Here is a 22,683-nt window from a genome sequence, read left to right as displayed (position 1 = left end):
AATATTATGTAAAAGAATTATGACTTAAATTGCCGATCCAACTGACATTTTTACATTGATAATTATCTTGTACTCTGATAAAATGCTAGAAGATTTTTAGAATTTACTGTACATTTTTCATTGATAATTGATGGTTGTTTCAGAAAACACAAGGCCTAAAATGGCAGAAGAGCCAATGCTCGGGCTCTTCGATGGAGAAACAAATTTTCTCGATGAGCTAGCTGGAACAGGTCCAAGCGATCTGGGGCCACCTCCTGGAATGGGTGATGGAAGTATAATGGGAGGACCAAACTCAGGAATGTTATCACTACAACATATGCAGCAGGGGGGACAAACACAGCAAGGTAGGTCTACTTGGTTTGCTTTATATAATAGATTTTTTAAAGAGGTTTTGAGTATTTTTACAAAAAAAAAGTAAGAGCTTTAAGGATATATAAAAGCTATAACTCATTGTAAATAGTCAAGTTAATAACATTCTATGAACTATTGTGTAAAAACAGTAAACTAGCTTTTTGAAAGTTTGTTTCAGGTAAATGTCAAAATTAAAGATTGACGACACTCTTTTTATCTCTACGAAAAGTTCTGTTCAAAATACATACTGATCAAATAAAAATATTTTAAATTGCCTTATGACCGTTGATGTTTGTGTACAAACACAATAATCTCTTTGACTGGTGGAACTGATCATTCAGTGCTGAGAGAATAAGATTTTTAAAGATTATAATAAGTAGGCTTATAGTAATTTCAGTTTTATGTGATTATGCTGTATTGACAATTTCTTTACTTTTTTTTTAAAGGTATGGCGGGTACTTATCAAACAAGTATGGGACAGGATGTTTCTGGTTATGGAATGCAGCAAAGTATGATGGGCCATCAGCAGTATAGTGATCAGTATGGCCAGTACCCCAATCCAATGTCAAAGATAAATCACAGTCAAGGGATGATGATGGGAGCAGGGGGTCAACAAGGACCATTTAGCCCAAACATAATGAATCAACAGGGTGGATACCCTGGTTACAACATGGGACCCCACGGACACTCTCAGCAGCAGCCTATATCTCAAATGTCTCCTATGATGTCATCTTCCTCAGGATGGAATCAGACTCAAACTAGTCCAAACCAGCAGAGTCAACAACACCCCCAATCTCAATATTTATCGCCAGGTGGTCCTCAGGGTCAAATGTCACCCTACATGAATCAAGGATATCACCCACAACAAATGTCACAAATAAATCAGTATAACCCGGCAAGTAAAATGGCAGCTCCTACATCTCCGTATATGTGCTCCTCAAATCCTATGCAGGGGGGTATGGCTAGTCCACCTGCATCTATGAATATGATAGGTTCAATGTCAGTTCGAGGTACACATCCTAATTATTCTCATCAGGTACCAACACCTTCTCAACATAACTCTATGTTACAAGGTGGTTACAACTCACAAATGAACCAAGGAATGCCTGGTCCAAACACTTCACAATATCCAGGGGATATGATGTCTTCGCATGGACCAAACCAAATAAACTCAGGAAATATGGGACCACACTACCCACAATATACCGGCAGCCAGCAAACTAGACCTGATGGCCCTGGTGCCATGCCTCATTACACAACTCAGACATCTACCACAGCGTACGGCCCACCCTACCCAACTATGTCTCAGGCCAGACCAAGTAGTACCACACCGTCCCCACGACCAACCCCTCCACCTCAGTCAATGACACCTAACCATAGCAACAACTCTCAGGGAACTTATGGACAGTCTAGCCTCCAGCAGCTAGAACAGCTGGTCTCACCTAATATGGCTGGGTCAAACCCCTATCAGCAGCTGATGCAGCAAAACTCCACCTCACCTCCAGGAGTATCGAACATGCAATGTCAGCAGCAGCAGGGACCTATATATAGTACTACCAATTTCCCAACAACTACTGTTTGCTCCACTGTTTCTATGGTAACAGGGGGAAATGTTCAAGCTGGAAGTGGCTGTAATTCTAACCAAAGTCATTTAAACATGCAAGGACAATTGACTATGCAAAATCCCAGCAGTATGGGAAACTACCCTGTTGGGCCAATTAGTCCAAACCAGGGTTTAATGCCTCCAGGGCAAGCAGCAATGGAAGCTCAAAGATTAGAGCAACAGTTACAGCAGCTAATGAATATGCCTCAGAACCAACAAGTATCTCAGCAGATGCTTGACATTCAAGAGCGATTAAGAATCATTCGCCCACAACACCAAATGCATTTGCAGCCCCAACAACACCACCAGCAAATGCAACAGCCTCATCTACCAGGGGGAAAAATGCATATGCCACAACAAGGTCATATGATGAATCAAGCTCAGCAAATGGGACAAGTGAGACCTCTGAGAGCAGCAACATCACATATGCAACCACATTTAAATGGACAGTCAGTAATGCAGCAACAGCAGCAACAGGTTTACATTAGAGGGCCAGGTCTGGGGGGCATGCAGATGTCAGGATCCATGTCCGTACCATCACCTCAGAAAGTTCAACCGTTTCAGGTATTTATAATTTTTTAATAATTATTATTTATACTGTTACTGGGCTAAATTGTTTTGTGATTTTAATTTAAGTTTCTGAAAATATTTTCAGAAATACCTTTCTAAAATAAGGGGTAAAACTTGGGCCTATTTCTTTTTGAAAAATATTTCTGAATTTTTTTTTTAATATTTGAAAAAAAAGATTAGCTATAAATTGGAAATTAATCAAAAAGTTATTGGTTTTTAGTGCAGCCAGTAATTAAATATACTTATTTTTTAATTGCATACACATGGTCAAAAACTTTCTAAAACTTGTTCTCATAATTTTTTTATATGTACTTTGAAGTTAGAGTTAAATGCTTTGACAGTTTGGCTTTGGCCATTATTGTTGACATGTAAATAAAAGTGTTGTTTTTTTAGATTTTTCCCTCAATACATAAAAAAAATTTCAGCCTGAAAATAATTAAGAAATTTAAAACTTTTATAATCAATGTTATAATAGTTGCTAGTCCTGAGGGATTTTTTTGAGGTTAGGCTACTTTTAAATGTATTTTAATCAAGCCTAAGTTATAACTAGAAGTTTCACTTTAGTAAGACAAACATTGATCAGATGGACAGGAACTCCATGATAGGTATTCTGAAAAACCCACTTCATTAAAAAGCTCAGTTATTTATACTCAAAACTTTAACGATACAATTTTAAATTAAACTATTTTTTTCACATGGCCTGGTTCAGCCGTGATAGTTTTCATTTTGTGTGTAAAAATACTATACATCAAATACACCCAATCTTAAAGTAAGTCAAAAACCAAACAGTCATGTTTATTTTAATAACATTTACCAGATTTTAAAAATATTTTATACATCATTTCAAAACTGCACAGCCGCCTACGTTGATTCAAATATTTTATCCAAATAGTTATGGAAAATTCATTCACCATAATCCTTGTAAAAAAGTTTGACTAGTAAATAATGATTAGTTCTCTAGTTATGAGCATTTTAAATTGAATTGAATAAGAAGAGCTACACTGATTTTTTAAAACTTTTTAAAATTCTGTATTACTCTATCCACTTTTATATTTATAGATTATAAATAGATCTGTTGTGATATTTACTATTTAATTCTTATGGGTTTTCCATGATTTTTTTTTATGAGAAATATTTATGTTTTCATTGAAATTCATAGAACTCTCTTCTCATTTGCAAATATGTTAGAGCACATCTTCTTAAGTGTGGTGATACATTACTTATCTTTGTGTTAGCATCCCCCCTTGCATCTCTTTCTCCTATCAAGATCATTATAGGTCGATTAGCTCCTTCTTCAACTTGGTGCCACCTGCAAGAGAGGGGCATCTGCTCACTGTTCTCTACCCATCCATGTTGCAGCTTACTAGATTACTGTGGGGTTTTGGCCACAGTGATAACCCTTCCTTTAGTCTTATATGTGACCATGAGTAAGGTTTATACAATCTGCCTAGCATGACCATTCAAAGTTTTCCATTTCTGCATTGTTGGTTAGGTTCTACTGTGTTCTAGACTAAGTACTTTTTTGTTGACATGTTCCTGTTGATGTGCTGTTATGTTGTTTTTCTGTTGACATTTTCTGGCTGATGCATTGTAGTTGATGTGTTGCTGTGTTCTTTAACATTTTTTCCACTTGTCCTCTGCCTATTCCAAGAAGTGGTGTCCACAGCAAACAAAATACTGATAATGGGCATCTGATGTGTAGCAGTTGTGAAGATGACAATGGAAGACTATTCTTGGCCCTTTGTATTTGTCCACTAAACATCACATAACAATAATACTAAGTACTTGATAGCTATCAATAAATCAAGTAACATTCAAAAGAGAAATAATTTAATTTCTTGTCATATATCTGCCTGTTAACTGTGTTCATTACACCAATATTAAACCACCAATTTATAGCTATAAGTATAATAGAGCAGCTCTCATTATACTCACTGTCTTTATTCTGTAAATTTATCTTTTTTTCAACATAACTAGAAGCTGCTGTGTTTAAAATAAACATGTGATTTTATCGCTGGTGGATATTGCGGGGTCGGGGGATGAGGGCTTATTTGATTACAGTAATATGTTTCTGTTATATTGATATCCATTGTCTTGCATCCTCCTGCCATCTGTAATTTTCTTTCTCATTAGTATACTGATTGACTTCTTTCTTGTGATTATATTTCATTCCAAAAAAAAATAGTTGTTTTTTCCACAATAAAAATATTCACTCTTTCTTTCAGTAAAGGTTGGGTGGGTGAAGCAATATATATTTATGTTCTTTAAATCTGTTAAGATGAGCTTGAGTTTTACCTTGGTTAATTTCTTTCTGTACCCATTTCTTGATAACATTCTCAGGTAATGACTGATTATCAACTATGTGGCCGATCATAAGGTCAAATAATGTCTGCTGTACTTAACAATGGCAATACATTTACCAATCAAGTATGGGGTGTGTAGATTTACTCAGGCTCTAAAGTAAAAATGTTTATTGTTGAGCCTTCAACTAGTACTTTTCTCTACATGTAGTTTGTTCTTATGAATGTTACTTTTAACCACCAGGGTACTAGAGCCTGTGAGTCTGATAGCATTCATAGATTTTCATTTTTTTCCTCTTTGTGAGAAAGATACAAGGTGCAGATGAAGTAGAGTTCATCTGTTTCAATGACTTCGGCATACTGTGGGATAGTGTGGTCAGCACTATTTCCTGCCACCTTTATTTCCCTAACTTGAGTCAGGTACCCATCAGAGCTGGGTGATCTCAAGGACAACATATCCTACAGACTCCCGCCTGGGATCGGAACTTTTGGATGCCGCGTCATCCCCATAGCATTTACTACTTATTCGATAACCTTACAATTTCATTTAATTTTCTCCTCCATAGTGTTCAGCACATACATTTATTCTGACTGGTTGACATTACTTTTTAAAAAGCAAAAGCAAGTCTTGTCCCTTTCTGAAACCATCCCTTCCTTAGGAGTGTGCCATTTATGGGAGATCCCCTTATTTTAAAACCCACACTTTTCACATTAGTTATGAAAGGTTGTTGGCTCATAGTTTCATTACACATTTTTTATTTTTTATAATAAATGGTTTACTGCATTTGACATATTTTTATGGCTGGTATGCTAAAATTCATTACTGTAAGATGTATTTTGCATAATACAGATATTGCATTTTGGTGAAGTTCAATACTAAGATTCTGTTTTAAAAAATATTTAATGAGAAATCAGACTTCCCCTCTTTAGTGTTTAGTGCAAATTTTAACCTTGAAATATCAATTTAATAGAATCAATTTTTATGGCTTCAGTTTGAACTACAATATAATTTTACAAAAAAATTCTTAGTGTTTTAAATAATTAAATGTCATAAAAACTTGATTATGGTTGTATTTTTTTGCATCACTTGTATGCAAATTTAATATATTTTCGTTAATGTTTTGGTTACTAAACTCTAAACAATATTTAAAAAAAAAGCCAAAATAATTTTGTTGCCATCATATTGTTATAAAGGTAAGACTTTGTGATAATTACTGAAAGTGTGCACAAGAGTATTGACTTCCAATAACATTTTAATTCTTACACACAAAAAACTTATCTATTTCAAGGGCCTTGTTTATCCAAACAATTTAAGTTAATATTAATTTTACATAAACCCAAATATTCATAGTTTCAGTAGGACTTAAAAAAAGTAAATTGTGTGGCCTCAAAGTGACATTTTATTTTCGAATTACCTATATTTAAAAAAATGAATTGTGAAAATTTTTAAATATGAAATTGATGAATTTTTTAAGTTTTAATTTAATAGTTTTAAAAAAGTGTACAGCTACTCAAAAGGAGAAAATTACAAATCACACTGTGTCAACTGTAATTCATATTTTGAAATCAGGGGCTATAACTCTTTTTCGGAATTTGTATAAAGCACAATTCCTAATTATTCCCCGTGGATCTTTACAGAAATAGATACATTATTTCACGGAAGTAGACTTTCTACAACTGCTCGTGTTTTATTTGTTTTGTTTATTTTTATTTCTACTTATTTTATATAGTATATAGGAACAACTGTTTACTAGAATCGTGTTTAAAAATTTTCAAAATTACACCGCTAATTCAATAAAAAGCATGCCAAAGTATTTTTTTTATTGAAAATGATCAAAATTCACATTCTAAGTGTAATAAGTATTTATCCGGTACATTGACAATTTTTGTGGGAAATAATCTAATACTTGGTTTAAAAAAATAAGTTTGCCTTACACTTCTGTCACGGCATGATCATTAACATTTTAATCAAATGCGTTTTGTATTTCTATGCATTCCCACAATTTATTCTAAAGGTAAGAAACGGTATTTGTCGGTAGTAAATTCCTGAACATAACATCGGTGTAAAAACAATGAATTGGATACTAATAAAATGAATTCATCATATATAGATCTAGTTCTTCTCTTAAATACTATCAGTCTGTTTTTTAACAAAAACAAAACTGACAGTCAAAGCTTTCATTTGTAATGTCAGCCACGAGCATGCATTTTAATTAGAACGCCACCTAGAACTGAAATTTCGAATAGCATTATTACAGTTCATGCACATGAAAGACTCGGGGAAAATCATGTAAATGTTTTGTTTTAATGCAGTAGTACAACGTCGCGTGCAGGCGAGGAGTTGGCGCGCGCGTGTAGTATGCTCACTAGTGTAGAGGCAGTATACTCTTTGTTCCTACTGTTTGAGGTGGCCAAGGAGGGGCTGCGCGCATAAAAATAAAACTGGATATAAAAAAAAAAAGACAGGTGCGTTCAAGAAATTCTGAATGAACCCCGCCTCCACCCCAACCCTGCGTAATGTTGCTTTAACCATTACGACCCCTCCTCCCTTATTACCATCCTACCCAGCATCAGATGTAGAATAAAACATTTAAAACCATCCTCACAAACAGGCAGTTCCGTTGGATTTTTTTCTCGTGCTACCACTTTTGTCGACTGATTTCCTGTTGGGAAAAAAATTGTTTTGCCTTGTGTTTTTAAATTTGATGTGTATGCTTAATGCTTAGCGTTGGCTTTGTGTATTATCGATGGTGAAATTTTTTATGTAGCTTCGCAGTATACTTTGTTAACGTTTAGTTTTTGTTGTTTTTTTTACTTTGTAGATAGGTCCAGTAATGTAGTGTGATTTATTAATTTTTTATTTGGTGGGTGTAAAATGTAAATTTTATTTTATTATGCGTCATGAGTCATCGACTTATCTCACACCTACCCACCTACCGTTGTGTGTACCAACGTAATTATTTACTGAAAGAGGTTGTTTGTTTGGTAAGGGTCTGGATAAGGAAACTAGCGTAGTTGCGTGGCTTTATGATTAATCACATTTCCACATTCGCACATCAAATGCTTGTTGGTTGTGTTTGACACACATGAAAGGATAGGTTTCCCCCGTGCGGCTGGGTGGTTTACTACTTCATTCTTTGTCACAGCGTGCTTCCCTTGTATCCACCCCTCCCCTTTTTTTTCTATTTTACCTGTCCACAACGTCATGGGCTGGAGTGGGGTTTTTGTAAATACAGCACATCGATAGCACTAGAAACACACGCGATACATGTAGATATTAGTAGTTTTTAGATCACCTGTGGGCCTTCTCGCCTGCCAGGCCAGTCATTTTTCAACACAGTATGCGGGCTTTGGTAAGCGTTGTTTTTCTCTTTGTGTCTTTCTATATATAAAAAAAAAACTGTTCTCGCTTTTTTTCCCTCTCGGGTAGAGGCCTTATTTTACTCTGGCCATGAACTCCTATTGTCACACCTTTCTTGTCGATTATGACGGCTCAAGACACAAAGGCCGTATGTTTCATTCGATAGCGTGCTTCACTTTAACATCAGAATTCTTCAGCTGTCTCTTTTCTTCCTCCATAAGATACATCTTTAACATTTCATAAATAATCAACTATCAAAGTAAAATTTAAAACATCTTCTGTTCTTTTATTGTGAATTGACCTTAATTACAACGGTTGCATGTCTGAATTAAATGTTACCAAGCCATTTACCACTCGTTCTAAATATATTTTACTTCAAAACGCGCTGTTATGCCTCCATTTACTTTAAGCCATGCCTTCTTGCACTAATGTTAATGTATCCATAAATCTCTCAACTTGTCAACAGTGACTATTTGAATCCTTCATTCGCAATTTGTATTTTTAAGTCTCTCTCTCTCTCTCTCTCTCTCTCTCTCTCTCTCTCTCTTTCTCCCCCTCTCTTAAGGCTTGTGAAGTTTTATCATAGTTTTAAATAAAAAAAAGGTACGTTTGTACAACTAATGATCACTTTTTAAAACATGAAGGAAAAAAAAAACTAGATGAGTCACCGGACGTGTAATTATATTCCTTTTCTAAAACTGTAACTCGGACAGTTACAATAGCAATAAAATGTATTGAAGAGAGATGCGTTACTGTGGGATACGGATAGAAGAGAAGTAGTTGCGTGTATCTGTCAGCTTGGTGCACGCACGCTGCGGCCAAAGCTTCCCCTGGCCGTTTTTATAAAGCTATGCCAGCAGTGAGTTGTCATGAATCATGTACAAGCAATGGCAATAAAAATTATGATTAAATTGAGAGAAGTGCCAGTCTGTATATGGTGGATGGAGAGTGGGGGGGAAGTGTTGGCGGCGGCATCAATGTACAGAAGGAAAAAATAATCGATAAAGTTACTGATGAGTTTAGATTTTATTCCAGCCGCTGTCCTTTTTCTCTTCACCTTGTCGATCGTTTTTTATCCCCCACCCCTTCGTCCGTTACCCGCCCATAAAAATGATCGTCTTGTAGGAAGCCATGTTCTTTTTAAACTTGTCTTTACATTTGATTGACTTGTTTAGAAGTTAATGGATCATCTAGTCTTGTTGGTGAAATTTTCCTCTTCTGCTATCAATGTTCTGTGTGTGAAAATGTTCGTTAAGACAAACCAATAGTAAGTTATGCGATTTTTTTTCTCTCCATTAGGCTTAGTGTAATTCAGCACTGCGCCCTTTAGCCGCTGTAGGTTTTCTTGTGAACACAGCACTGAAAGATTTAAATATTGGGGGAGGGGGGAAGAGGGTAAAGATAACATTTCTAGCGTGAGGATATTGGTAGGTTAAACGTGTTGTTACAGGTAACACGCCTTGTGTTAGGTCAAAGTGTTATTCACCTGCTTAATACAACCAAACGTGAATAGTGATCAGATACCTGTGCGGCGTGACTTAATTCACATTGTTGTTTTATAAAAGTTTTCACCAAGGAAGGGTGATGGTTCGTGGTGTTTGAGACGGTTTCATGTCCAGGAAATGTTTGTCCTTGTCGGATTTTTATTTGGTAGAAAATAGTTAGGCTACTAAACGTTTACCCTTTATCATATTTTTTTTCCCAAAAAAAAAATATTGCGCATGCGCATCTGAAAGCTGCTTGAGCAGACTGTCCTACATTCACACACTTGTGTATCTAATGTAAACACGGTTATTTTAATCGCGGCTTATAAATAAGTTTTGCAGTCGGCCCGCAATCACTTCCACAGCCAACGTGAACGCTCACAATAGCGAGTACACGCCGACCCTGTGCTAGTTCATAAACCCTCGACTTATTCTGTCGCACCCCCACCGCAAGTTTTATTTTTACAATCCCTCCTCCCCTCTGTCTTGGTTTTGTTGGATTCTCCGAGCGCCGGCAACTCTACATAATGGAATAGTTGTATAGCGCATACAAAAACTAATCAATACTTAGAGAGAGAGAAAAAAATTTCCTGCCAGTGCGCTTCTAGCTCGCTTTCATGTTTATTGTTCCGTTTCAAAAATGGCATGTGCTCTCTCCCTACCACCCTGACCCCATCATAACTATTAACTTTGTCAGCTGTTAAGGACAAGCGTCTTCTTTGTCTCGCTACTCCCCTATTTTACTGCTTCTACTCACTTATATAACACTATTACCTTTACCTCTCTTTCACCTGTCATCACAATATTCAGGTGTGCTATTAGTTGAATCCGGATTTTTTTTTTATCTCTTTATCTAACTTTAGCTTGCAGACATGTTTTAGTATTATAGACATGTTCTGACAATTCCTGCAACTATGTTCAATGTATTGAAGTTATTGAAGGCTTGACACGCCAACTGGGTTATTTCTTGGAGTGGTATGTTCATAATAAAAAGCCGTGCGAGTGTAATCAAACAATTGTGTAGACTTGTGTCTGGATTCCTATTAAATACATTGGACTGAACGCGTATGGATTCGTAATACAGATATTGGACTACTAGCATGAATATGGTCATATTTCAGGTCAGTATTCTTAGTTTCTTAACCATTTTTTATGACCTCTAACCCTGAAATAAGGTATCACTTGGTTTTTATTTTTGATTGCTCGAGTTTGAATAGGATAATATAACCTACGTTTATCGTGGTATATTAAGTTGTACACATCTCATTAATTGTGAGGTTTGATGTTTGTGTTCAACATTCACACCACTGAGCACGTGGTTCTGGTGGGGCTGATATGCTGTACGTCATGATAATAGATGTTTGTTAGGGAAATTGTGTTAGGTTTTGTTTCAGTAGACCAAACGATAGGCGCTGAATGTGGAGGGTATCACATATTCACGTGGTACCTGTGTGTTTACACGATGTATCAAAGCGTTAGTTTAATATAGTAGCAGCATGCTTTCCCACCCGTAAACCTTACATTATTTTGATCTTAATATTTCTGTACTGTACATTTTACATGGCTATACCCAAGCCTCACAACTCTCAAAACATTGATTGACGCATATAAATCATAATTCCAAACAAATCCACAGCAGCATTCAACTGCCCCAGGCAACACAGGTATATTAATATTATTCACTGCTAATAACTATCAATGGTATTGATTTTTCGGTTGTTACTAGACTAACTGTTGTACTTGTCTGACGTAACTTGGTCTGAATTCTTGTTCTAAAAATCTACACAGGCGTGATTTGATGTGTTTTCTCCTAGGCTCTCCCTCCACCCCTTCCCCTGGACTATTATTGTTTTGCACTTGTACAACGATCTAATGACGACGACTTAGCTAGCTGTACTTAAAATAGACCTGATCGATTAGTCAAGCTCTACGATTCTCGTGTTGATGGCATATGATACTTTATTTCAACAATCAATTGAAGTATGCCTATGCCGTTATTGATTTGGTTATGACGAATTAGAAAATATAGGCAACATTAGGCTTTGCCACGCTCACTGGCACTGGTTATAAATGCAGTAATATCTTTGTACAAATAGCCGGTTTCTTTTTCTTTTTTACTTATCACCATGTTCAAGGAATGACCTGGGGTTAATAAATCCGATCAGATGGAGTTTCTTCTATTTTGTCCCGATAAGATAGTTACTCTGTTATTGATGGCCCGCATCCAGTGGTTGGCGATACTTTCCAATACACAGGCCGGTCAAAACTTCACCCCGCCTTTTCTTTTTCCCCCTTGAATAGTTTTCAGAATTAATGTTACTTGAAACTGGGTCTGGATAAAACCGGTCAAAATGTCATCTCGCTAGGTTTTACGTTTAGGGTTTGTGTTCGCGTAGGCACCTGATTTTTTATGCCATCAATAAGCTATTTTTAGAAAGCTCTCCTTGTGGTCAGCTATAATTTTTGTAGAGATAAATTCTCGATCTATGTAGATTCTACAGGCTTGTATTAGCTTATTGGTAAAAATAAATCAGCAAACATTAAGCCTACAGTCCTGAGCTGTAGTCAGGTTAAATATTGTGAACGTATACACACCCCTCTTCAAATTCTTTGTCGTGGTGGGGGTGGGGTTGGGGTTAACTTGTTTAAAAGTTGAACTACCAAACCATAGTGGGGCTTAATATTGGTGGGTGTGGGGAGGGGGGGATACCTCGCTCAGGCATGTCTGACAGTGGCACGCGATGACGAGGTCTTTTATTTTTATCTGGGGCATTTATCAACATTTAGGTGCCTTTGTTTGAAGGCAACTCAGTGCTGCATTGATAGTTGTGTCTTGGTGAACATGTGTGTTGGCTGGGTGGTGTGGGCCCTTCAGATGTTTAGATTTGAATGACTGTGTTAGTGGGACAACCCAACAACTGTCAATAAGACAAGTGTTTTATGTGGAGCTTGGAGGTCTACACGCATTTATGATATCACAGTCTTGACATCTGTTACAGTGGTGTAGTTTTCTCTTATCAAGTGCTGAATACCGAAATACTTTTTTTTTTTTTTACTGGGCCCTAATGTTTATTTAATCAAGCTGTGTGTAGTGAGATTTAGTATTGCAAAAGACTCTGCCTTTGTTATAACCTTTAATTGGTGGTAGCTCTAAATGTTAATCATGTTGGAAACCTTCAGGTATATGGTAAGTAATATTATACGTTTCACTCAGCATAACTGTAATTTAGACTGCCTGCCTTTAAAGGAAAATCATTGCACACATTAAAATGTAGATCTTAAGTAATGTTTTGCTATATGAAGCCAAGTTGGATTAGTGTTTTATTAAGTAAAAGTGTAAACTTTTTTTTTTGTATTAGTAACTGGTCCTTTTTTCTGTTGGTGAGTTGTATAAAAAACAGCGCAGAATAATTTTTAAAATTCTGTTTTAACTTGTTCTTTAGTTCCTATACTTACTCAGGTGTTTATAAACTAGCAGATTTTGAATTAGAATGAATTCTAATGATCCAGGTTTTTGAAAATAAACTTGCAAAGCTTCTGTATCAGTAACAGCACTAATAACACAAAAATCAGCCCATGTTTGTTGGAGGGATATTTTGATCAATAGTATGATTAAACACCATCTATTGATTTTTTCCTCCCATTTTTACATGGGGAATAAAGCCTACTATTATACATCTGTTTCAGTTTTACTTTTGTGTTGTATGTGTAGTTAATCAAGTAAAATGTTTACACTTTTAGCAGCAATAGAATTGAACTACATTAAACCTTTGGTAGTATAAAGTACAGCTTCTTTAACAGAATTTTAACTTTTTGTATGTAAATAGAACATGTTCCAAGTTAAGAATCTTCTTTTTTTTTTTAGTATACATTCACTAAATAAAATTAAAGTATTAGTTACCTTTCCAGCCCCCAGGACCCACCCTTCTTACAGACTTGCCTGTAACATAAAGCTGCTCCAAATGTTTATACTGCTTGAGCATAGAAGTGTAGTCAAAGTTTATTAGTTATAATTATTTGTTGACCCACATTTTTCTTGCAAAGATTTCCCATCTAGTTATTTTATGACTCATTTGTTTTGGTTTTAGATGAACTTAGAATTACCAAACAAAGCATTCTTTTTTTCAGAGCCCAAGTTCAACTAGCCAGATGGACACCAGCCAGCAGAAGCCAATCTCCAAGGCTACACTGGTGACCATTCAGCCGGCAGACTCTTTGACAATAGATTCTGGGCCATCCTTCCCAGACAGCCTTCAGATGAGCCCAGATGGGTTTCATATTCCATTACTTGATCAGCTGACAGAGCAAGAACTGTCTTCTACCCAGGACCAGGAAATATCTAGATCTCACATGTCAGGTGGTCATATGGTTGTGTCTTCTGATTCCATGCCCACAACTATTACAGAAATTGCTGAGGCCCAAGAGGGTCAAGGTGAAAAACCAAAGAGGAAAAGAATTAGGAAGTCAAAATCAGATAAATCATCTGAACCTGGTGTAGAAGGAGATATAGAGAGTCCCACAAAAGAAAAGAAAAAAAGGAAACCTCGGGAACCTAAACCACCAAAGGAGCCTAAACCTCCTAAAGAGCCTAAACCTCCCAAAGAACCCAAAGCTAGAAAACCACGAGTTCCCAAGGAACCAAAAGAGCCCAAACCACCAAAAGAACCTAAGCCAAGAACACCTCGAATCAGAAAGAAAAAAGGTAAAGAAGAAAACCTTGATGATACTTTACAGCCAGCAATTGATGGAGAATCTACTATAATAACCAGTGATACTTCTATTCTTGGGCTTGACTCTACCATGGACGCAAGCAATATTTCTGTTGGTTCTGTTACAACAGAGAATGCCGTAGTATCTACATCTATAAATGAAGATGAGCCCCCTGATGGTCTAGTAGAAAAGCAAAAGACCCCTAAAACAAAAAAGCCTAGGGCTCCTAAAACATTGAAACTAAAAACTCCCAAAAAGAAAAAGCCCCCAGCAACACTCTTGCTGAAGAGCAAGAAAAGGAAGAGAAATAATTCTGGATCTGATGTTGAAATGAATTTAGGCGAGGGTGACACATCTTTGGACATTGACCCAAATGTTGAAAAGCGCAGGTCATCTAGGAATACAAAAAGAACAAAATATGTTGATGACATTGACCTTAACTTGTCAGATGAAGACAAGAATGATGAGGATGGAGGGGGAGATGCACCAGTGACAATGAAGAGAAATACAGAGGAGGATACTCTGGTTGTTGATAAAATATTGGGTGAGCGGATCCGCCGGTCGGACAATGATATAGATAAAGTTAAAACCGATGGGGACACTGAAGAAGAAACAGCAGAGAAGAAAGAAGAAAATTCAGAGAAAAAGGAAGAAGAGGTGGAGGAGTTCTATGTAAAGTATAAAAACTATTCTTACCTTCATTGTGAGTGGAGGACCCTTAGTGAACTGGAACGAGGGGACCGTCGTGTGTTATCTAAGATCAAGCGATATAGAATGAAGAAAGCTCAAAGTTATTTTGAAGAAGATGATGATGAATTATTCAATCCAGATTATGTTGAAGTTGACCGTGTGTTAGATATGATTGTTTCAAAGGATCCTGATACAGATGAAGAAACTAAACATTATCTTGTCAAATGGAGAGCTCTTGCTTATGAAGAGGCAACATGGGAGCTTGCTCAAGATGTAGACCCTTCAAAGGTTGAGATGTTCATGAGATTTAGAGAACCTCCACCTGAGGACCAGAGAAAGGTCTTTGCTCGCCCAAGGCCTGGCCAGTGGAGGCAGCTTGAGGAAACTCCAGTGTATAAAAATTCCAACACACTTAGAGAGTATCAGTTGGAGGGTGTCAACTGGCTGACCTTTTGCTACTACCATGGTCAGAACTGTATATTAGCAGATGAGATGGGGCTGGGTAAAACTATTCAGAGCATAACATTCCTCAATGAGATTTATAAATATGGGATAAAAGGTCCATTCTTGGTCATTGTTCCATTGTCAACCGTGGGAAATTGGCAGCGTGAGTTTGAGACATGGACTGATATGAATGTCGTTGTTTTTCATGGAACATCAATAAGCCGCAACATGATAAAAGAATATGAACTTTTCTACAAGGATGAAAATGGTCAGCGTATACCAGATATTTACAGATTTGAAGCCCTGATTACAACTTTTGAGATTATCCTGACTGACTTTAACCTGCTTGTTGACATTGAATGGCGCTGTGCTGTTATTGATGAAGCTCACAGATTGAAGAATAAAAACTGCAGGCTGCTTGAAGGATTAAGACTTTTTGATCTGGTATGTTATTTTAATTACTACACTAAATTTTGATTTTACAAGTTAAGAACATTGCCAAAAATACATGTCTGTTTTTTTTTTTCATTAGGAGCATAGAGTACTCCTGACTGGTACCCCTTTACAAAATAACACAGAAGAGCTATACAGTTTACTTAATTTCTTGAGCCCCAACAAATTCAATAGCGCTGAGAGCTTTGTCAAGGAATTTGGAGACCTCAAAACTGAGGAGCAGGTTGAATCACTAAAAGAAGTATGTAACTTTTTTGCTTGTTGTAATAGTCTATAACCTTTTTTATGTATAGCTAGTTAACATCTATTCACACTTTTATTCTTGCTGTTCAGATTTTGAAGCCAATGATGCTTCGTAGACTGAAAGAAGACGTAGAAAAAAACTTGGCACCCAAAGAAGAAACTATCATTGAAGTTGAATTGACCAACATTCAGAAAAAATATTATAGAGCTATTTTAGAGCGCAACTTCCAATTCTTGGCTAAAGGAGCTTCAAGTGTTCCTAGTCTGATGAATACAATGATGGAGTTAAGGAAATGTTGCAACCACCCATATCTTATTAACGGTAATTTATTTTCAATAAAATGAAATTAATGAACTTATGCATCTTTCTTTTAATTTTAAACAGTTATGCATCTAATAGTTAAAAAATTTTCTGTGTAGGTGCTGAGGATAAAATCCTGGAAGAAGCTAGAGAAAAAAATATTGATGATCCAGATATTATGCTTAATGCTATGGTTCAGTCGAGTGGTAAAATGGTTCTGATGGACAAGCTCTTGCCTCGTCTAAAAAGTTCAGGTCACAAAGTGCTCATCTTTTCACAGATGATTCGTGTTTTAGACATCATTGAAGATTACCTCATGCAGAAAAAGTAATTATTTTTTTTTTCACTTAAATTAGACAGGGTAAAATGTATGTTTATCAGTATAGATATAAGAAAAGAACTCCACCCAAATATTGTATATCTTTGTTTGATGCAGATACTTATATGAGCGTCTAGATGGCAGAATCCGAGGCACAGTGAGACAAGAAGCTATTGACCGGTTCTCTAAACCAGACTCAGATCGTTTTGCTTTTCTACTTTGTACAAGGGCTGGTGGCTTGGGCATTAATTTGACTGCAGCTGACACTGTTGTCATCTATGACTCAGATTGGAATCCACAAAATGACCTGCAGGTTCTTACACTTTCCTACAGTAGTAGAAATAATTAGCCCCAGATTTTAGACACAAAAAAAATTAATACTAATAAATTTACGTTAGTGAAATAAGTAGTCAGGTTGTCTACATTAACAGCATTGTATTTTTAAAATGTAAAGCCTCAAGTTTGAGGTTTCTGAACATATGAAAAATATACGTTTTTAAAAAAAAAAAATATGCTTCTCTATCACAGGCTCAAGCTCGATGTCATCGTATTGGACAGAGCAAAGCTGTCAAGGTTTATCGTCTAATTACAAGAAATTCTTATGAAAGAGAAATGTTTGACAAGGCTTCACTAAAGTTAGGACTTGACAAAGCTGTGTTGCAGTCAATGGGAGGAGATAAAGCTGTAAATCCCGTAAGAGATAACCCATTTTTGTTATGTGACTGCATTAAGTTTTTTGAGTTGTTAAATTTTATTTTTAATTGTTCAATGTTTATTTCCAGTCAACTCAGATGACCAAAAAAGAGATTGAAGATCTTCTAAAAAAGGGAGCTTATGGAGCCTTAATGGAGGATGACAATACCGGTGATACTTTTTGTGAAGAAGACATTGATCAAATCCTTCAGAGAAGAACCAAAGTTATCCAGATTGAGTCAGAAGGAAAGGGATCAACATTTGCTAAGGTAATCAGTTTAAATGCTTTAGATTCGCATAGGGAAATAGTCAATAATACATCATTTTCTTATAAGAACAGAGCATTAGGTTTATGGGTTTTTGTTTTATGGCTTTTTCCTCAAGTAAACAGTAGAAGAAAATTTCAAAAGAAAGAGATGGGCTTAAAATGTTCATACCTCAAATTGCAGTCTATAGTTCACTTCCAATTGTAAATTTCAGGCTAGTTTCACCATGTCTGAGAACAGGACTGACATTGACATCAATGATCCAAACTTCTGGCAGAAATGGGCCAAGAAAGCTGATATTGATACTGAACTTAGTAGTAAAAAGGTAAATATCTTTGACAGTTTTGAGATTAAATTATTTCAAGATCACACAAGATTACAGCTAGTTTATCCTTTTAGGTTAGCCAATGCTGTTTAAAAATTATTCTTTTGATAAGTTTGTTTTGTTCGTTAAATTCCAGAGTGAACTGATTCTTGCCGAACCAAGGCAGCGTAGACAAACAAATCGTTATGGTAATGATGAAGGGGTTATGGAAATAAGTGATCTTGAATCCTCATCTGGTAGTGAAGACGAAAAAGGCAATTCAAAGAAAATGCGAAAAACCCGTAGCCAAAGAAGGAATCAGGATGAAGACTTAGATTATGCTAATGAGATCCCTAGTGACAAGTATGATAGATCAGAGTGCTTTAAAGTGGAAAAACTTCTCTTGGTTTATGGGTAAATAATGCATTTTTTATTGTTATTAGTGTTTAATAATAAATATTAAATGCACTTACAAAGTAGTTGATCCACGGATGCTTTGACACTATTTTTTAGAAAACATTAAAATGAAATTGTCATCAAGAGTAATGTAACATTTTTTTTTACACTCAACAGTTGGGGAAGATGGTCAGACTTGATAAAACATGCACATTTCAAAAGGAAGCTCACTGAAGATGATGTTGTAATGATAGCAAGAGCAATAGTATGTTGTTTCTGTAACCTTACTGAAAATAGAAATGCATTTAGAAATATTTAATCAACGCCTGATTTAACCTATCATATCTAATTTTTTTGTTCATTTTTCAGCTTGCTCACTCATTGAAATTTTATAAAGGCGATGACAAGATAAAAAACTTCATATGGGATCTCATATCTACAGGAAAGGAAGGGGAACTGAAGAATCATTGTGGTTTGTTTGACATATATTATTTTTTTGCTACATTTTTAAGAACCAGCATGCTTCCATGTGTTTCTAATGATGATTTGCCATGCTAATACAGATTGAGTCTCTATTTAGATAAGGTGTGCTTATCTTTGAGACTTGCTGTGAGTTGAAACCTGCATTACTGAGGGACACCTGTTAATATTCTTGTACTTTCAAAATGTAATTACTAAAACTGTATGTGTATTAGCACATGTATGGTCAATAGGATACTGGTCAATTTTTTTTAGACAGGTTATATGAAGGGATTTATGGCAAATTCAATGCCCGCCTACTTTGCTTGACTACTATAAAGTACATGTAGATTTACCTTCTGTGGTCTTTAATCAGACTTGTTTTTTAACAGCAATAAAATACAAGTCTAGTGTTTTGTAAATATTGCAGGGGTTTCTGTGCCATTACTGGGATATTCTAGTTCGAGAATAATTTTTTTTATTTTTGAGAATTTGAAATGAACTAAATTTATCTAAAATTAAAAGTACATATCTGAAAATGTGTGTTACTAATGATGATTTGCCATGCTAATACAGAGTGAGTCTCTATTTAGATAAGGTGTGCTTATCTTTGAGACTTGCTGTGAGTTGAAACCTGCATTACTGAGGGACACCTTTTGTTAAAAAATTGTTGTACAGTTTTAATATTTGTACCATTCTTAATATATAAAAAAATCCTGAAAATTTAACTACAGTTTATTGTTAAAACCTTCAGGCTTGTCTGCACCTGTTCCAAGAGGTCGAAAGGGAAAGAAGAGAAAAGAAAATCTAAACTTTCTAGAAGATCAAGATAAACCACTTGATTTTGATCCAGAAGCTGTTCTAGATAATGGATACAAAAGGCATTTACATAGGCATTCCAACAAGTTAGTTTTTTTGTTTCCAACAGTCTGACATTTTATTTTACACTCTATTAAAGAATCAATTAATTATGGTTGAGAAAAAATACATTAAAGCTAATACTAAGTTAATATTAGTAAAGTTACTACTATTGTTAAACTGAAATATTTCTACAGAGTACTTCTTCGGGTGAGATTACTCTATTATATTAAACAAGAGTTAATTGGAGAGGAAGCTGACAAAGTATTCCAGAATGTTCCTCATAAGTAAGTCTTGTGATTTAAGTTAGTTTAGTTTTTATTTTACTGATGTTGAACGCTTTATGAACTTCAGGCCAAAAACCATCTTAAATGTTGTTAAAAGACTAGTAATTAAAATAGGATAATAAAATTCTTATATTTTGCAGTGAGATAAACATTCCTCAGCCTATTCTAGAGGGAGAAGTGCCAGTACCATGGTGGGATGAAGAAGCTGACAAGTCTCTTATCATTGGTGTCTTCAAATATGGCTATGAAAAATATAATTGTATACGCTCTGACTCTGCACTTTGTTTTCTGGCTAAATGTGGTCCTCCAGATGGGGCAGCTCTGTTAGCTGAGCAGGAAGATGACAAGTAAAATACTTTTTTGAAAACTTATCCTTTACCCATTTTATTTACAACTTATATTTTATGTTTTGATTTAATAAAAAATATTTTCAATAAAGGGATGATGATGAAAAAGATGATGATATTACAAAAGATGAGCTGGATGATGATGAAAATGAGAACTCTCAAAGCTCAGCTAATGAATGTAGTAAAAGTGATAACAAGAAAGATAGGAATGACTCTGACGATAGTGAAAAGACAGAGAAGAAATCGGATCCTTCAGCTGCTGAAAGCATGGACAAAACACCATCAGCTGACAATACAGAAGGTACAAGCACTGTTACAATTAGTAGGATTAGCGAAATATTTTTTAATGGTACAAGTAATTTTCTAATATTATCAATATGTCAAATCGTCTACAGGTGACAGTGATAAACTTGCTTTCCCTGATGCTTCAAGCTTGAATGTTCGGTTGAGAAAATGTATCACCAACTATCAACGGCATCACAAAAAAAGAATGCTCAAACACGAACAGCTTCAAAGGGTATGGATTGAGATGCTTAACTGGAATATTTTTGTGGAGATTAGTAAACAATTTTGTAAGTATTTATGCTTTTAATTATATTTATCTTAATTCAGTTCCAATTATTATGTTTGTAGAAAATGGAACGCAGAGAACGGACAGACACTAATCTCAAAGAAAGAGAATTTAAGAGAAAGGAAATACAACAGAGGTTAGTCTCTTTGGTAGAAGGTAAAAGCAGGTTGTTAATAGTTAGATTTATTTTTACTAAGAACTCTTATATATATTGTGATTTTACAAAGTAAATTTTATATATAATTTTAAGTCAACTAAAAGTTTCAGCTGATTTTGATTAATGTAATTAACTGCAGTTTAATGTTAATTAGTTTAGAGAATACTTAGTCTTTAACTCAACCACCAATGTGACCAGAGGCAGGTCTTAGCCCCACCAAATTGTAAGCATTCGGGTTCATTACAGTCGCTGGACAAGAAGGGAAGAGGCTGATTTTTACAGAACTGTGTCAACGTTTGGTGTAGAATTTAGCAGAGCTGCAGGGCGATTCAGATGGGACAGATTTAGGGAGCAGGCCCGTTTAGATAGGAAGCCAGATGAATCCTTGACAGAGTACTTCCATGCCTTCTACTTCATGTGCCAGCGAGTTTGTGGAAAGCTAAAGCCCGGTGACAGTAAGTATACTTAAGTACTGAAATTTTACTTTGATACCTAATTTTTAACTTTTTGTTCCAGTATGAAAATAATTTTTTAAAATTGTTTTCAATTAGTTCCACCAAACATGATTTTTGTGGAGCCAATTACAGAAGAAAGGGCAAGCCGTTGTCTGGCGCGCATTGACTTATTGAACAAGATTCGACAGGACATTTTGATGCACCCTCACCTGGATGAAAGAGTTAAACTTTGTCAGCATTCTTATGATATGCCTAGTTGGTGGATATGTGGACAGCATGACAAAGAATTGCTGATTGGTGCTGCTAGGTGAGCAGTGTTTCTCTGCAGATAACATTATTTTTTTCACATTAAAATAAACTGTATTGACCTGAGGTTTTTATATAGTAAAGATACAATAGTAAGTTGATATTAAATTTTAAAAACAATTAGTACCTTCTTTTTAAAATTCTGTAATTTTAATTGAACCACCAACCCAACTATAAGTATTTGCTTTAAAACCCAATCAGTCATAAGTTCTCCATGTGGTCTGCATCAGGTTTGTAAACATCTGTGTGTACACCTAATTCATAATTTTGCACTTCTTTTGTTCATCCCCATTTTGTTAGTAAAATATATTAATCATAAAAATAATTTTAAATCTTTAAAAATTTCATCTTATTACAATGAATATTAGGTTTTCCAAATATATCTGGAAATTTTAAATAAAATTGCTATATTAGAAGTGGGTCTAAATTGAGTTACAAGATTTTCCACACAGTAAAATCTTACTAAAAGCATACATGCTTGAAAAAAAAAATTTAAATTATTTTTATGTATTCATTTTTCAAGTTTTAAAAATTATTTTCCAGACATGGAGTGGCAAAAACTGATTTTAATATACTGCGAGATAAAACCCTCTCTTTCCATTTGGTTCTGGAAAATTCTTTGAGATCACTTAGAGGCCATCCTGCACCAGGAACTCCAGCCCAGGGTCAGAATCGTTCAGATTCAGCTGGTAAGATTTTTCTTCCCTTGCTTAATAATTGTGCATGTTCCCTAATAAATCATAAAAATAACTTAA

At 35.5% G+C, this 22,683-nt stretch overlaps 1 protein-coding gene across 9 annotated transcripts in view; it reads left to right on the top strand.

Annotated features, from left to right (window-relative positions):
- The window catches only part of LOC131930836 (chromodomain-helicase-DNA-binding protein 8), a 35,322-nt gene that overhangs the window by 3,219 nt on the left and 9,420 nt on the right, over positions 1-22,683 (top strand). For 3 of the 9 annotated variants that reach the window (XM_059287474.1, XM_059287475.1, XM_059287472.1), the window contains exons 3-24: positions 144-344; positions 798-2,518; positions 13,798-15,957; positions 16,046-16,207; positions 16,300-16,531; positions 16,630-16,837; positions 16,947-17,142; positions 17,358-17,522; positions 17,612-17,791; positions 18,003-18,113; positions 18,250-18,506; positions 18,666-18,753; positions 18,858-18,960; positions 19,702-19,852; positions 20,003-20,092; positions 20,233-20,439; positions 20,532-20,740; positions 20,835-20,956; positions 21,073-21,146; positions 21,396-21,622; positions 21,719-21,929; positions 22,472-22,617. In XM_059287474.1, the coding sequence (XP_059143457.1) occupies positions 161-344; positions 798-2,518; positions 13,798-15,957; positions 16,046-16,207; positions 16,300-16,531; positions 16,630-16,837; positions 16,947-17,142; positions 17,358-17,522; positions 17,612-17,791; positions 18,003-18,113; positions 18,250-18,506; positions 18,666-18,753; positions 18,858-18,960; positions 19,702-19,852; positions 20,003-20,092; positions 20,233-20,439; positions 20,532-20,740; positions 20,835-20,956; positions 21,073-21,146; positions 21,396-21,622; positions 21,719-21,929; positions 22,472-22,617 (7,204 nt within the window). In that variant the 5' untranslated portion in view covers positions 144-160. Of the gene's footprint in view, positions 1-143; positions 345-797; positions 2,519-8,060; positions 8,178-10,516; positions 10,791-12,716; positions 12,857-13,797; positions 15,958-16,045; positions 16,208-16,299; positions 16,532-16,629; positions 16,838-16,946; positions 17,143-17,357; positions 17,523-17,611; positions 17,792-18,002; positions 18,114-18,249; positions 18,507-18,665; positions 18,754-18,857; positions 18,961-19,701; positions 19,853-20,002; positions 20,093-20,232; positions 20,440-20,531; positions 20,741-20,834; positions 20,957-21,072; positions 21,147-21,395; positions 21,623-21,718; positions 21,930-22,471; positions 22,618-22,683 lie in introns of those variants that run through there. The other 6 variants (XM_059287473.1, XM_059287478.1, XM_059287479.1 and 3 more) reach the window with 6 other exon arrangements.

The sequence above is a fragment of the Physella acuta genome, unplaced genomic scaffold, assembly GCF_028476545.2.
Source record: "Physella acuta isolate Inbredline_101_S28 unplaced genomic scaffold, ASM2847654v3 ptg001856l, whole genome shotgun sequence".
NCBI classification, from domain to species: Eukaryota; Metazoa; Mollusca; class Gastropoda; family Physidae; genus Physella; species Physella acuta.
Note: the sequence above shows the minus strand (reverse complement) of the source record. Positions and strands in the feature narration are given on the sequence as shown.